This window comes from Hydra viridissima, unplaced genomic scaffold, assembly GCF_058129835.1.
Source record: "Hydra viridissima isolate aposymbiotic clone 2 unplaced genomic scaffold, HvirCarnegie_v1 scaffold_2, whole genome shotgun sequence".
In the NCBI taxonomy this organism is placed as follows: domain Eukaryota; kingdom Metazoa; phylum Cnidaria; class Hydrozoa; order Anthoathecata; family Hydridae; genus Hydra; species Hydra viridissima.
In genome coordinates this window covers 2875718-2891638 of record NW_028324301.1, presented here as the reverse complement: position 1 = coordinate 2891638, position 15921 = coordinate 2875718, and the positions used below count along the sequence as shown (strand labels likewise).

Below are 15921 nucleotides of genomic sequence, written 5' to 3'. Positions count from 1 at the left end.
GGAGTGTAAAATAAAATCAAAACTGTTGAGAATTAAATGAAGTTATGGAAAAAGGATTGGCAATAATACAAACACTACCTATAAGGGTAGAAAATATAACTTCTAAAATTCAAATAGAAATGTCGTTATTTGAAAGTGGTGCCACAAGAGGTAATCATCTTCAAAAAGCATATGATTATATACTATCTATACGGCCAACAAGTGTGGAGTCCGAACGAGCATTCTTAGCGGCTGGGTTTTTATGCTCAAAAAATCGAACGCGGTTAAACGACGAAATGATTGACGCTTTCATTTTTTTAAGATAGTACTTTCAAAAATGAACATAATTCATGTTTACTCATGTATATTCATATTATTTTTACTTATATTGTGTTATCTTTTTAATGCATTGTTTTATAATTTAAACTACTTAGGTTATTTAGTAAATGAACTATTTTATTTAACTAAAAAACTTCTCAGAAGTATCTTTACGATAATATTGATCAGTAATATAAGGAAAAGATATTATACTCATGCCTTTTCTGATAATAATTTTGACGACAAATACTTTTCATACCAGTATAGGTTAAAAATCCATCCCTAGAATCAGCAGGTTCATCATAAACACATGTATAATTATCACTTCGATAATTTTCAATAAAAAATGATTCGCCATCACCAACTTTGTCAACAGTCCATAAAGAAGCAGTAACAATAGGTGGCATAATCAAATGACGAATCTTTTTACGAAAACCTACATCATTAGTCCACGTATTACTAAACATAGTTTTTTCAGCACGTATTACTAAACATAGTCTTTTCCTTAAAACGGGGATCCCTAGTTGGTATTTTAGAAGGATACATTATAAACTTCTCTTTATCTTTATGAACCAGACTTAAACATATACGAGTTCTCCAATAAAACGCAACTAGGCAATGATGAAGGTAACTTAGATCCAGATTTAGTTTTCAAATCTGTATTCTTTTTTAATATTATTCACATCTTGCAAAGGATATATAAAATCACTAAAAGTTTAATCACCTTTAATATCAAAAATCCTAAGACCAACATTTGACATTTGCTAAGTAACAGACGCCTGAGCATTGTTTTCGATTCTCAACCCTCACATCACGAATCTCCCAAATAATCGATTTATTAATATAAAATAAAGCAAGTAGCAAATTCAAAATATTTCTCAGGATCAATTACTGCTACTGTTAAACTTTTCACTTAACGTCCACCTAAACGTAAAGTGAAATCTGTTGATGTTATTTCTCGTAAACCTGTTCGCATTGATCCATTATGGCAGTATGACTTTATAAAACCTCTTGATATTAAAATCTTTTTGACTTTTGACCGTCAGAGTGAGAGGACTGAAAAGAAATAACGCAGGAGAAAAGAGGAGGGGACTAAATCGAACGTTCATGGCCGAGCAACTTCAGGATTCAATTTTTAACAGGAGGACGTTCAATAAAAGTTTTAACTTCGGTAGAATTGTTAGGAAGTGTAGGAGTAAATGTAGGTGGACGTTGAGTAGGTAAAACTTTTAACTGTTTTTATTAGTTTTAGTAAAAATCACTTGGGTTATCAAGAACTTTTAACTGTTTTTATTAGTTTTAGTAAAAATCACTTGGGTTATCAAGAACTTTTAACTGTTTTTATTAGTTTTAGTAAAAATCACTTGGGTTATCAAGAACTTTTAACTGTTTTTATTAGTTTTAGTAAAAATCACTTGGGTTATCAAGAACTTTTAACTGTTTTTATTAGTTTTAGTAAAAATCACTTGGGTTATCAAGAACAAAAGGAAAAAATTTATCTTAAATTTTTTCTGTCTTTCGATTCTCTCCAAATTCAATTTATGTGTCTCTAAGGAATCGTTTAACAGGTTTATCTTTAACAAACTGATAAAACTTTTTAAACTGATCAGCCACTTTTAATATCTCCTCCATTGAATCATAATTGTAAAATATTTCAAATTCATCATCAGTTAAATTCATCATCAGTTAAATCAGGCGTACCCAATAATTGTTCCAAATCATTTTTTATGGCGGGTTAAACCTAATTCACTCATACCAATATTCTCCAATGATTGAATGCGGGGTGATTGGTGCGGGATGAAGTAACTTATAACCTTTTGCAATACTCCTTGCAAATTGAGGAAATTTAAAATGTCTGCAAAACACTTCCATTAACAACAGATCAACAGGTTGAATACCGCCAAAAGTAGCAGAAAGTGATTTCCAGGTCAAGTTCCAGGTCAATTTAGCTTTCTCAGAATCTTTAAAATGTTTGGTTGATAAAACACCAACACGATCATCCTGATTCGGCAGTAGGTTCGCCATTTTTAGGTTTATTCCATATATATTTGAATTATAACCCCAAAATTCACCACGACTAATTTCTCCAAAACTTTCAGAAGGATCCCATCTAATAACATCTGGATCGCTCAATACAGCCATTACAGTCACACACAGTAAGAAAATCACAAGCAAATAAATTATGGTTAACACACTCATTATATAACAACTGTCAAGCCGTTTAACCACGCCAATTTGCAAAAACGGCAATAGCGAAGAGAACCAGCAAGCATAAAATCTTTATTTTAAATGAAATAAAAACTATATTTCAGGCATTATAGGATAAGTAATACGAATCTGTTATAAATATCAAACGAATATACCCAGAACACTTTTTAATGTGAGGGGGCCACGTTTCAATGATGCTACTAGATAGTCAAGAAAATTTGCAAACTCTAAAGGTCTAAGTTATGCAAGTTACTTTTAAGAAAAAATCAGAAAGCTAAATTCTTGATTTACAATTAATCTATATAAAATATATGAGAAGATAATTTACAAATAATCTTCTACAAATTTTTCAAAAATGTTCTTTTCTAGTTCGTTTTGACTCAACAAACTCATTAGTAACATTTATCAATGATATTTTTTCAGTCTGCTTCTTGTGAGAAGATAGTATTGCAATGCATTGAATCGCTTTGCAACAGTAGATTGAAGCCAAGTGTTCAATCTACCTGTTAACGAGAAAAATTGCTCAGGGTTGGCACTTTTTGTTGCACCAATGAGGACTAGTTTCACCAACTTGGTTAGGTTCCCTACGAGGCTTCGTTCTGCTTAGCGTAATTCGGTCGTGTTTTTGTTTTTTATCTCCTCAAAAAGAGTGACTTTTTCATTTCCTTAAGTTGTGTGAAAGTTGACTAGCTCTGCAGACAATGCTGTAACGTCAAGATTACCGAGTTGATAGCTTTTATCAGCACCTGGTCTATAGTAGGTAAGAATTGGTAGGTTTGGTTGCTCGAAACGATCGTTAATTACCATGATTACAATGTAAATAGCGTCATAAAATATTATGCGGCAATGGATAGGCGCAGTTTCAGAGTGTAATACTTCGGTGTATTGTGATGTTTCTTCGTGACTCTCGAAGAACTGAAAAGTAGAATATTTTCGTCAATGGCGCATTCTCCGAGGAGAAAGTTGGCAACATCAAACTTTACAGCTTTTTTCTTTACACAATCAAAACAAGTTCAGAATCTAGAGTCGTTCTCTCACCATAAAATTTAATTGGCACCCTAATACACTAGTATAAATATCCGTTATAAGATTTTCATGCAAGCACACTTTGCATAACTTCTGCGAAAATTCGTTTCATTTGAACACTTTGTTTAAACAGGACGCTCTTGCGCTCCATCGCGTTGTACAAAATTGTTGTACAAAATTGAAACTTCTCTTTTTCTCTATCTGCTCTAATCATTTCTCCTTCAATATTTGTGTCCAAAGGTCTAAGTGTTTTTTACCTAGGAAGTGTACTTGATCAGAACACATATCTCTCAAACGGAACCGATAGTGTTGGATCAAACCTCACATGAGAAGGTTAAATTTTTACCGATTAAAATTAAAGAGTCTCTATAGCAATGTGAATCAAGAGCTTTTGGCTGATCCTTTGTGTTGTGAGCCGTTATTGCAAAAAAAGAAAACGCTTTGTAGAATTTCTTTTAACCAGCCACGAAAAATATTCTTTGACCTTGTTTTTTCCGATATTGAATGAACTGAAGGATCTTTCGTTCTGACTAGCATGACCAACTGCGTAAAGTTATCGTTTCCTGGATCTAAGGCATCGTATGGGTTAATCAAATGTTTCCCTTCTTTTCGTCTCGAATCCGCAATACTTTGTTTGTTGATTCAACAATTTTTTAATTATATTTGGCCACAGCAGTCTTCAATGAAGCAGCTGCTTTGTAGCAATTTGTTTGCTAGTGAGTTCCAAACACCTAGGTGCTTTTTTCCACTAATTGAAACCAATACTGATTTTTGCTTGCTTTTTTTTTTCGCTCACTCAGCAAACCCAGATTCTTATTTTGTTTCATGTAGTTGACACATAAAACACAATTTGATCTTCATAGAAAAAAAACATGAACATATTAAGATTGTGAATGCAATTACAAGGTGTCCCAGAAAAAAAGCACAGAAGTAATAGAAAAACTATTGTTTTGGTACCATTTTTTTCTGGCAGATCTTGTAAAAATAAACAGAGTACCTAAAATTCATTTCGTTAGAAGATGATAAGCAGTCCATATTAAAAAACAAAGAGTTTGTATTTTTTAAAAAACTGGAGGATCAGCATCAAGCGATTATTGAGATGGCAACAGTTTACCTGAATCCGATGATGAAGACATGTTATTGTCTTTTAGTAATGACGAAAAAATATCTTTTACAGCGTATGTATCCAGCTTTTAATGTAGATAGCACCTCGCATAGTACAAAAACTTTTTCATCTTTTACGGAGCCAAAGAAATGCGGCTGTTAAATTTAATTATTTTTTCTGTAACATTTCCCACATTTTTGCAACAACTTTTTTTACTGAATTGATTTTACTGTTCACTACATTGATTTACCGAATTTCTTACTGCGATGAGAAAAGTTGTCACCGCTTGTTGATGACACTTGGTTCGGAAACGTTTACCATTTCGCATTTGCAGGTAATCACGTATTCGGGTGAAGCACCGAATTAACTACTTTCACGGCACCAAGTTGATATGGTTTGCAGACCCTTAATAAAAGCATACCATATGTAGTGTCGCCCCTGTTCAACAATGTAACATATCAAAAATAGTCATTTTGAGATGTGTGTGTTTATTCTGAACAATGACGGGATGATCTCTCCAGTGCAATACTGCAACATATCCAAATGATTTATTTTCCATGGTTTTTTAATATTTTACTATTGTTCTTCGTTTGAAAGGAAGATTCTTTATGTTTTATAATATCAGTCATTTTTTTCTCAAAAGTCTGATTTTTAGATGCTACACTGTAGAACTGGGCAGCGAGATGATCGTAACATTTTGTCCGTTACCATTTTGAACTGTCTCACAGTAATCTAGAATGTAATCATAGTGCGAATTATTTATACGCTACCATAAAACTTGAATCTTTTTTAATTTGGAGGGAGGACAGAATCTTAAGATTTACCCCCCCCCCCCCAAAAAAAAAAAAGAAAAATTCGACACTAAAGTTATAATTAACTTAATAAAAATGTATTACCAATTGAACAGAAGTAAAGAATCATTAAGCCTCCCTTCACGTCCTCATTGAGAGAGCAAAAAATGTCTAACTTCAAACTTCATATTAACTTTTCAACAAAAACATAAATATTAGAAGTAAATATTAGAAGTAAAAGTAAAACTGTTAGTTTTCTGAAGTTCGGAGTCAACATTTTGTCGAAAATGAACTGAAATTTTTCCATACAATAGCACCATCTAGACTCTAGTTGCATACAAGAGCTAGACGCTTATTAGAAAATTTAATATACCTTTTCATAATTTATATAATCAGTTGAATGGAGAAGCTCCGTAAACTAATATCTCCTTCTATTTCTTATTTTTGCAACACCTGGAGCATTCGTTTTTTGCTTGTATCAATTGATATAATATATTATAAAATCAGCTAGCACTCTCTAAAACAAAATTGGAATTTAGAGAACTAATTAGGGTTCGCGCGTAAAAAAACACCTACGTGACGTTGTAAATAAAGCTATAACGTTATTTATACAGCATCATTTGATTCGATTGTTAAATATGTATGTTAAGCTATAACCTGTAAAAAAAGTTAAAGACGAAGTTTTGAATTATACAGCGCTACAACTATGAACAAGACCACTGTATGTCTATTCATTTGCCTTTTGGCAGAATATTGTTCTGGATTCAACCTCCCAATTAGCGGCTGCCGTCAGAATAAATTTTCGGAGGCTGCCAGCCGTGGCTTCTGTATCTCAACTTGGAAAAGCAATCAAGACAAAGAGTAGATCTTTAACTTCAAAAAAATTATTTTCAAAGTTTCTTTTTAAATTAGCAAGAAATATAAAAAAACGAATTTGATGCAAATATTAAAAATTTGACATCCAAATTATGTCTTATGTTTAATTGAAAGTTGAGAGACAGAACCCAAAACGTTCTGCCGCCTAAAAATTTTTTGAAGGCGACCGCCAAAAGTTTTTGTCTCCCAAAAATGTTGAGATTTTGGCAGAATGTTACATTGCATCGCGGAGGCATTGTCAACTTTGCTTTAAAGCATCAATAATGTTGATGTTGCATTGTATTATTTAATTCACAAAACTTCATTTCCAGAAAATGCGATCATTGAATGAGATTTCTCCGTCATTAGCTAACTTTAATTTTTAATCATTCTATCAATTCTAGAGACATACTGCATATAACTTTAACATAGCAATGTTAAAAGATTATGCAACAATGGTTAAGTTATAGCTTCTAACTTTTCAAAATAAGAATCAATAAAAAAAAATTTCGCTTTAATAAAGTGATTTCCAAAGCATAATTAAATTATAATAATTAAATGTTTGGAACCTTTAGAAAGAATGTGTACAATAAGTTTAAATGAATTTCACGTTGGTAAGTTTAAAAAATAAACATGGTTCAAATTTTAATAAACGAGTCTAAAATTATCTTAACCACAGAGATCTTTAAACTTAAGTAAATTTCCAATTCTTTAACAACCAAAAATTTGTTCTAGACAGTCGAGATGATTATGTAACTCCGTTTGATCGATCTAATATAAAGAAGTGACCATTACAGTTTTTTAGCTTTACCCCAAAATACTAACAAAATTTGTACTCAGGATTTTCAGTCGAACCATAAAAATAAAAAGAAACGAAAAAAGAACTTTAACTTCAGCCAATATGGAACTTTCTTTTTTAAAAAACGGATTTTGTTCAATTTATTTTAAGATATAACAAAATTTTTTACATGATTTCATTTATTTCCAGGAGTTTTATTCATATTTATTGTTGTCGAAAACAAAAATCATTTAAACATTTTTAAAAATTTTCCTTTTTAAAATATAACAATCGAACATAACGTTAGGAACGGCTCTCGATTTATAGTGATCGTCGTCAATAAGAAATGAAGATATACAAACAGGTAGAGATGAATACAAAAAGTCTAATTTATAATAATATTAAGTACATCAGATGGCTTTAAGTGTTTCCTTTATTTGGCGTCTTAAGAAGATCAGGACTGAAAAATGCCGAATGACACTATCTTTGCTAAAAAGCAGTTGCTAAGAAGCAACAGTTGACCGTCTTAATTTCGTTGCATTTGTTAGCTCATTACTTGAGGTCCTGTTGTCACTTGTTAACTGAAAGAAAAACAAAAAATTATTACTTATGACTCTGACTCCACAACCCTGCTCCTAACTCAAAAATATATTTTTGTAGATTTTTAAAAATTGTTATAGGATAACATTCACATAAAATAATGATAATCATTCTTCTGGCACAAACAATACAAGGAAAAAAAAACTGGAATATTAATGAAATTTAAAACATTAAAAATTTGAAAATTGTTGAAATGTTGAAAATTGTTGAGAACAGAAAATTATAGAATAATAAAAGTAATATTGTAACGCAATAAATGTCCAAAAAGTAAATTTATGATACAAATAATATACAAAAAGTAAAGTTAAAATGCAATTATAATCCAATATAAATGATATTTACACTTTTCACAAAGACACACAATTTACTGTAAACTAAAACCATAATTCAGAAAATCAATGTGATCACAGCTTCATATTTGTTGTAATATGCCTACAGTTGCACAAAACTGCTTTACACTTTAATAAAGCAAACAATAACATTAAGTTTAGCATCATGGAGATAACAAGGTTTAATATTATGGGGACGACAGGATTGGTGATCAAATCAAATCAAAACAAAAAAAGCTCACTTCTTCAATTCGTTGAGACCTTGATCTAAGTTTTTGCAGAAGCTCATTTGAATTTTCTGAATCTTTTGCTTCTTGTTTTTTTGCAGCAGAAACTTTCAACTGATGCTGTTTTGCCAAGAATTCTGGTCTAGTTAATACACCTCTGCAAAAAAAGAAACTTCTTTACAAAGTTTCTGAAAAAAAAACATTTAAAAGGATCATTCACATATTATGCAATTATTTTTCATCACTTTTTGACCCCCTCATCCCTGTAATCAAGCACAATCATTTGGTAGACCTCCTCTCTTAAATTTACACCATAAATTACTTATGATAAAAAGAATAATTGAAAAATTTCACTTCTTTGATGATCTTGATTTTGACAAAGCAACCAAAGGAACTCAACATTTTTCAGTTACATGTTTTCATTACAGATGTTTGAACCTCATAAAAACACTTGATAAAGATGAACAGGTAGAAAAATAAGAGAAACTCACAAATAAAACACAAAAAGGGAACTGGTGAATGCAACTGTATTTTGCAAATTCTTACAATAAAAGAATCCAAATCTCAAAAAAAAAAAACACGATGTTTTTGAACTTTTTTACTTGCTTATGCCATCATCACCTATTAATCTCCATAATCAGCCATCATCACCTATTAATCTCCATAATCAGCCATAAGCATTAGCAGTGACCCCCCTCCCCCTCATTGATTATATAATATGTGAACAATCCCAAAGAAAAATAAATAAATAAATAAATAGAACTTAAATTTTGATAGATTAGTTAAAAATAAAATTAACATTAAAACTCTAAAGAATAACTCTAAAGAAATTTTTGAAGAATTTAGGAATAATTGTATAACAAGTGTAATTAAATGGAATATTTGCTAATTTCACTTAATAATTACTTGATAATATGCCAAACTATGTTATTTACTTACTGAATGTATTTACTAAACATTCTAAATTCATAGAAAGACCTACCTACCAATACACAGAATTGTCAATTTTTATACACATCAGAAACAAAAAGTGTGTGAGAATTGGCATCCCTGTGAAAACCCCATTTACAAATCCCTTTAATATTCGATATTTTCAGGACAGCATGTATAAACCCATAAGAAAACATAAAACTGCTATATTTTTATCCTCTTATTTTTTGTAGGAAAACAGGATATGATGAAAATTAAAGTAACTTGATTAACTTATCAGGATAAGTCCTCAATAAGCAGATTTACCACTGATACAAAAAAAAATATTAAGTGGTAACTTATTACTAATTTACTAGTTGATTATAAATCTTGTTTTTTGAAAAATGTTCTCACAGAGACTCTCTATGTAAAAATAATTTAGATAAGTTTTTCCTAAAATTTAAAGCTTATCATAAGAAAGTACAAAACTATTACATCTGGATTAAATTTGGTTAATATTATGTGTACATGGGGTAAAACAGCTGTATAAACATTTTCCTTTCAATATAAAACATTAATGTAGCCTGTGTATGTAGGCTAGTTATTTCTTGTGGTTTCTACTTTTGAGCAAAAGAAATGCTATAATATAAGAATTATTAAACACCTTTGTATGTATAAAGTATATAAAGATAATCAGACTTGTAACATCATAAGATGTTCAGACTCTTAACACTTGATATCAAATAGTTTATGATCCATTTATTTAACATTTACACTGATCACTTACTGTTTTGTCTTTGTTTTTAAATCAAAGCTTAAATCCATTATTTCTTGAGGAATCTTCATGCGTTTCACTTTAGCCTTGTCCACATTATAATCATTTTCATAATCAATCTCAGGAAATTCAGCTGAAATAACCATAAAATATTAAAATTTAATTAAAAAATCCTCATTTTAAATATCTTAGTAAAAATATCAACAAAAACAAAACAATTTTTATGAAAGATAAAAACTTACAAAGAGCAAAGTAAATTTTAGCTTAATAATTATACTTAGAAAACCAATATTAACAAAGCTGTTAACTTAACACAAATCAGATTTACATCAGTATAGAATGAACAGTTGAACGTAGGTGGTATTTCAACTAAGCAGTTAATTGAATGTGAAGGCCACAAAGTTAATGTATATAAAATTGCTAATACAAATGAAAATTAAAAGAATTTTTTTTTCTACTTAAAATTCATAGTTATCGCAAACTAATAAAAATTTTGCAGATTTAATTTACTGTTTGATGCTTCTAAATTGAAATTTATTATAAATTTTTATAAGTTCACACATGGGAAATGTTACACCTTTTAGATTAAGTAATTTTTCAAATGTAGCAGCTACAGCTAAATAAACAGTTTAATAGATAATAATTTCATTAAGATGGTTTTCATTAATCAAAGTTTTTTGCACAAAAACTTTCAACTGTTTTTTAGTTGCTGAAAGGCTGTCTAGCACAAGTTACTTTCAAGTGTTAATAAAATATATTGTAAATGCTTTGTTAACATAACTAATTGTTTTAATACAAATTCTATGATAAAATATAAAGAAAATAATGAACATATACCTATTTCCTAAATTACTGTATAGCCTCAATAGCACTCAATGTCAGAACATTGACACTCCTGCAAATTTACAAAAACCTTCAAAGAGACATCAATATTGATCTGATTGGTGGAGAATTTATTTCTGTTTATTACTTTTACACTGTTACTATTTATTGGTTAACCATACTTTTACAATTTCCTATCTTTCTTTTTGGGATAAAAATTCAGAAACTTTTGAAAACTTAATACTGTGTTTTGTTAACAATAAAAGTAACTCTCCCGAGCATCTTTTACAGATAACCAAACTTGCTAAGAAAATCATTAAGTGAAAGAGCCGCGATATAAAGCCCAAATCTATTTTGAGCACTCCAAACTCATGCAGTGTTAACTTCCCAAATGGTGTTAACTTCCCACAGCACGGAGAGTAACTTTTAACTTCGTTTTCTTCGTAAAATTCACGAAACTTTGAATTACAAGGTTATTTGAAATTACTATAAAGTAATTAAGATCTTTGCACATACTCGCGTCTTCTTCGAATCGCAAAAAATCGCGGAACAAAATTGCAAAATGACAAAAATCGCTGAAATTTTTTAAAAAATGAATTTTTTGTAAATCCGTCATTGATTTTTAAAGGTCTGTATTTATAGGACTGTTAAAAACAGTCTATAAATACTGTCATTACAGAATTCTGTAAAAGCTCAGAGCATTGATATCTTTTAAATTTTACATACAAATTTTATGTGTGATATATTGTAAATTATGATATATTTTAAATTATATGTATAATTTTATGCGTAATATATTGTGATTATGTGTATAATATATTGAAAATTATGCAAAAAAGTACTTGGACTGATAGAAAAGCTGTTCACTTTAAGTAATAAAGTAAACAGTAATATGCAAGCTGGTTTTACTCACTGGATTATCTGCATCTCCAAATCAACAGTAGGTTTGGAGGTGCAAATAGAGTACGTCATATATCACGAAAAAAGTCTTTTTTTTTTTTTTTAGCTAAAGCTGCCTAATAATTTACAAAAATACGGTTTAAAAAAACAAAAATAAGAAAAAACGGAAATTAGCAATCTTCTAAATCTATTTAGATCATTATATCATGCTTTTGTTTCATGAGCTCCTTTAGTAAACAAGCATTAAATAACATATTTTACGACATTCGCCAGAAATTCGCCAATATTGTTACTTATTCTTTTATATTCGTCGACAAATGGACCTTAAAGTATCAACAACACTCACACATTTTTTTCAACCTTTCATTGGTCATCGCGCATAAACCATCCATTTTTATTGACTGATCCTCCATTAGATATGCATTTGGATAAATTGACATCTGCGAAGAAAAATCAAAATAAGGATGAAATGAAATAGTTTTTTGATAAAATTCTAATTAAAAAAAAAATCTGATACCGAACTATGAAAAAATATATATTGCTAATTTTCCATTCCCAATTTGACAGAGAGCAAAAAAAGTAATTCTTCTTTTAAAAACATTACCTGTAATGTTTTAAAATGTTAAGTGATTTTTTAAAATAACAACAAAAAAAAAATACCTTAGGTGTATATCGTAAACATCAAAAGCTGATCAAGTAGTAGTTTTTGACGTCATTTGAAATGAGTAAAATAGAAATATTTTTGTATTGTTATCTTGAAAAATTTTGAATAAAATGTTTGTGTAAATTTTGATGCGGGCAATTACAACAAAGAAAGTATTTTCACATAGTCATACACTTCACTCCACTAAAAGTACACTTTTATTGTGAATCGTGAGTTTCAAATGAAATATTTCCAAGTTAAAAATGTTTATTATTATTTATTTTATTTCAATAAATTATGATTTGTAATTTTCCAAAATTTTGAATCAAAAAATGTTATAAAAATGTTTTATTTAAAAGATAAAAAATAATTTTATGTTTACAAATTTCAAGAAAAGAAAAATAACCGAACAAAAGGTTAAATATAATAAGTAATCATTAAGCATTTCTTTTTAAAATATTTTAAAGACTTTCTATCAATAAAATGAAATTTAAACTTTTGAAAGTTTATTAAATAAAACTTTTCCTTGACTAAAAATTCAATAAAAAGTTTAGATAAAAAGTAGGAATGTTTTATTTTGTGTCTTTGTTAATTTTTTATTCAATATTAACCAATATTATGCATTTTTAATAGGAGTATGGGCGGCAGGGAGCGGTTCTTATAGCTTAGGTCCCCTCCACTTTTTAAGTGTTATGTAATAGGTTAAAAGTGTTCAAATAGCTTTTCATTTTAATTAATATGAGATAAGCGTAACTTACTTTAGCAACATATCAAAATAAAAATCTTTGAGCACCATTGATAGGAGAAGTGTAGTGTGTGTGTGTGTGTGTGTGTGTGTGTGTGTGTGTGTGTGTGTGTGTGTGTGTGTTTGTAAGAGAGAGAGACACAGAGAGAGAAGATATCTCCCAAGCAAATTCCTCAATATTTACAGTAGATTTCTGGCCTCACTATTAAAAATATTTATAAAATCTATAGTAATAATATTTAAAATAATATAAATTGCATAATTATATAAATTGAATAATTATAAAAACAACAAACAAATATTACCAATCTATAAATAGTCTCAGATGAATAAGTTTCTTAGTTGACGACGGTAACTTGTTCGCTTAACATAAGGAAGTTCTCCTTAGTCCTAAGTGTTTATCGAGTTTGAGCAATCTAAAGAATCACCTTATTGAATAACTATAAATTTCTTATGAAAAGTATTCATGAATTCCTTATAAAATTATTAAACCACATTTATATAAATTATAAATTTTTAACAGATCTAACTTAAACAGAAAAATGCAATTGATGGTTATTTTTTTAAAAACCTTCTAAATTTCCACACATATTTAGTGGCGCACCCAGGATCTTAAAAGGGTGGTGTAAGGATGAACATTTCTTAAAACATTATTGATTAAACTGAAACACGACCTTACTAGATTGATAAAGATATTTATAAAATAAATAAAAAAAAGATAAATGTGCTCTGTTAACCATCAAAGAGATATCAATTAGGATAATAACTCTGAAAGTCTTTTTTTTTGTGTCTCTATTTTTAGGGGGTCGCCGCTTACATACAAAATATATTTTCAAAAAGACAATTACTTTAAAAATTACCAAACGATTACCGCAAATTATAATAAAAGAAATACAACGAGGAAATTCCTCGAAAAAAAATGAGCGAAAAGATGAAAAAATATTATTTGATAGTTTTTCAAATCAATCCGCAAAAAATTGTTGTGGAAAATAACTGTTAAACATCGAAAAATAGTCGAGCCATTGAATAATTGAAGAGTTTAAACAAAGAGGAACTTGAATAAACAAAGAGGTGCTTGAATAAATCTTTTTGTTCTCAGTTTAATTATTGTAAAAGTAAACAAAAAATGTTTCCATTTAAGTATTTTTAAAACAGTAAAACATATATATGCAAGATCTCAGAGATAAAAAAAAAAAAAAAGGCATCGATTAAGATCGGTTCGGTCGGTTTACGCTCCAAAGATTGGTTCGGTCGGTTTACGCACGAAGTTTGCATTCTATTGTTAGTAAGCTTATTTTAAAATAAATTTCCTTAAAAAGCAAAATATCGCCTGATCACTTATGACGCAGCAAGTACTAAAAGGAAATATTAAAAATATCATAAAATAACATAAAGAATATTAATACTTTGAACGTATAGCTGACAAATTTATTTTTGTTGGTATAAAAAAATAAAGTTTATTTCTTCCTTTTTGTATACTTTTTTACAAAGAATGTACAATTCCCATCAATTATTATTTTCTTCGTCATTCATTTTAGCATCAGAGAATACACCAATACCGTCATAATATTCGACCATCGGTGATCTTTCCTGACAATCTATTAATAGTACGACTTGCTGAAATTCTTCAAAATACGTCAGAGCATAAGTCATTATAAACATACCACACATCCATTCCGATGAGTTGCTTACTACATGAAGTAAGTAACCTAAGTCTCCTGGTACCCACTGTGCAACAGCATGATGCGAATTATAGTTGATAAATATTTTATAACTGAGCGCTGAAGTTACAATAAATATGCATGAAAAAACGCTAATGAAAAAAACTAAGAAGCACCTGAAATGACTCAATAAAGTTGAAACTAAACCGAACTTTGATGTTTTATAACTTAAAATAGTTTGTAACCAAAAATACATCGTAGTAAATACAAATGCAATTATTGCACCAGCGTCATGTATTTCGAGTAGATAATAATCCTAAAAATGGAAAATATATAAAAATAGTGAACGTGAGTTGTTCAAAATTTGTAGAATTTTAACTTTTTTAACAACTTTCGGAAGTTGTATGGAATTCCATAAAGTACACAAAAACCGTACCTTTTTCAAAGGGATGTTTGCAACAATGAGCGCACCTAAGACGCTTCCAACAGCTAATAAAAGCGATATACGGTTGTACCTATAGATTGTTTCTCTTTCATCTGCACAATGACGAGCTTGATATTGGCATTGAAAGTATCTGGTTATGTAGTTTGAGAGACCAACTATTATTGATATATTCATCAACAAGGAAAAAATATTAGCTTCGGGAATTTGTGCACCGGTGTCGCCTATAGATGGAAGAAAGTAATATACGTGACCTTCAAAAACTGCTATTGCATATGATGTAGTGAATGCGAGTATAGAAAATAAAGTCCATAAAACTGGTAAGTAGCCTAATCCGAACGATGAGTTAATTGCCATGATCAAAAAGTGTTTTTGTAATCCATTTTATTCTTAAGCCCTTTTCGCACATAAAAACTGTGAAGTACGCAAACTATAGAATTCAACGATCACAAATTTATTTTTCAAAAAAACCGTCTGTTTAAATCACAAAAGAACTTTCACCTGCGTTGAACCACAAAAAACAGCCGTCGTTTTTTCTCAAGTTTGATAATTAAGATTCGTGTTATCAAATCATGAAATGGAACGAATTTATCGCACAAACCTTTTTCTTTAAAACATTATTATTATTTAGGTTTAAGAGTACCACATTTAAAATGGTAGAACTAAAAAAGAAGATAAAATCTCAAGATTTAAATCGTAGCAGCGATTTTTAAATAATTTGAATATCTCTTGATTGGAATACTTGAATGTGGTTTTTAAAAGACAGAACTTGTTTTTTTAATTCCACAAGTTATAGTTTTCATAATTA

General features: G+C 29.5%; 2 protein-coding genes and 1 long non-coding RNA gene across 7 annotated transcripts; 1 reads left to right on the top strand and 2 right to left on the bottom strand.

Moving 5' to 3' along the window:
• Positions 1-7425: 7425 nt before the first annotated feature.
• LOC149891558 (uncharacterized) lies at positions 7426-13438 on the bottom strand. Of its 5 annotated transcripts, none has more exons than XM_090079067.1 (5): positions 13316-13438; positions 11969-12062; positions 9913-10033; positions 8232-8373; positions 7426-7641 (listed from the first exon to the last, which is right to left on the bottom strand). In XM_090079067.1, the coding sequence occupies exons 2-5, from the start codon at positions 12060-12062 to the stop codon at positions 7564-7566; spliced, it is 435 nt and encodes a 144-aa protein (XP_089935193.1). In that variant the 5' UTR covers positions 13316-13438; the 3' UTR covers positions 7426-7563. The 5 variants fall into 5 exon arrangements, with proteins under 5 accessions (XP_089935193.1, XP_089935196.1, XP_089935195.1 ...); XM_090079070.1 differs by lacking the exon at positions 13316-13438 and adding an exon at positions 12283-12421; XM_090079069.1 differs by lacking the exon at positions 13316-13438 and adding an exon at positions 12227-12284.
• A 644-nt stretch (positions 13439-14082) lies between these two features.
• LOC149891557 (DNA damage-regulated autophagy modulator protein 1-like) lies at positions 14083-15470 on the bottom strand. Its single transcript, XM_090079064.1, has 2 exons — positions 15108-15470; positions 14083-14987 (listed from the first exon to the last, which is right to left on the bottom strand). Exons 1-2 carry the CDS (start codon positions 15468-15470, stop codon positions 14517-14519), a joined length of 834 nt encoding a protein of 277 aa, XP_089935190.1. The 3' UTR covers positions 14083-14516.
• Positions 14176-15604, top strand: LOC149891556 (uncharacterized). Its single transcript, XR_016449882.1, has 2 exons — positions 14176-14291; positions 14549-15604. It is a non-coding gene; the product is annotated as an uncharacterized LOC149891556 (long non-coding RNA).
• The last annotated feature ends 317 nt before the right edge of the window (positions 15605-15921 follow it).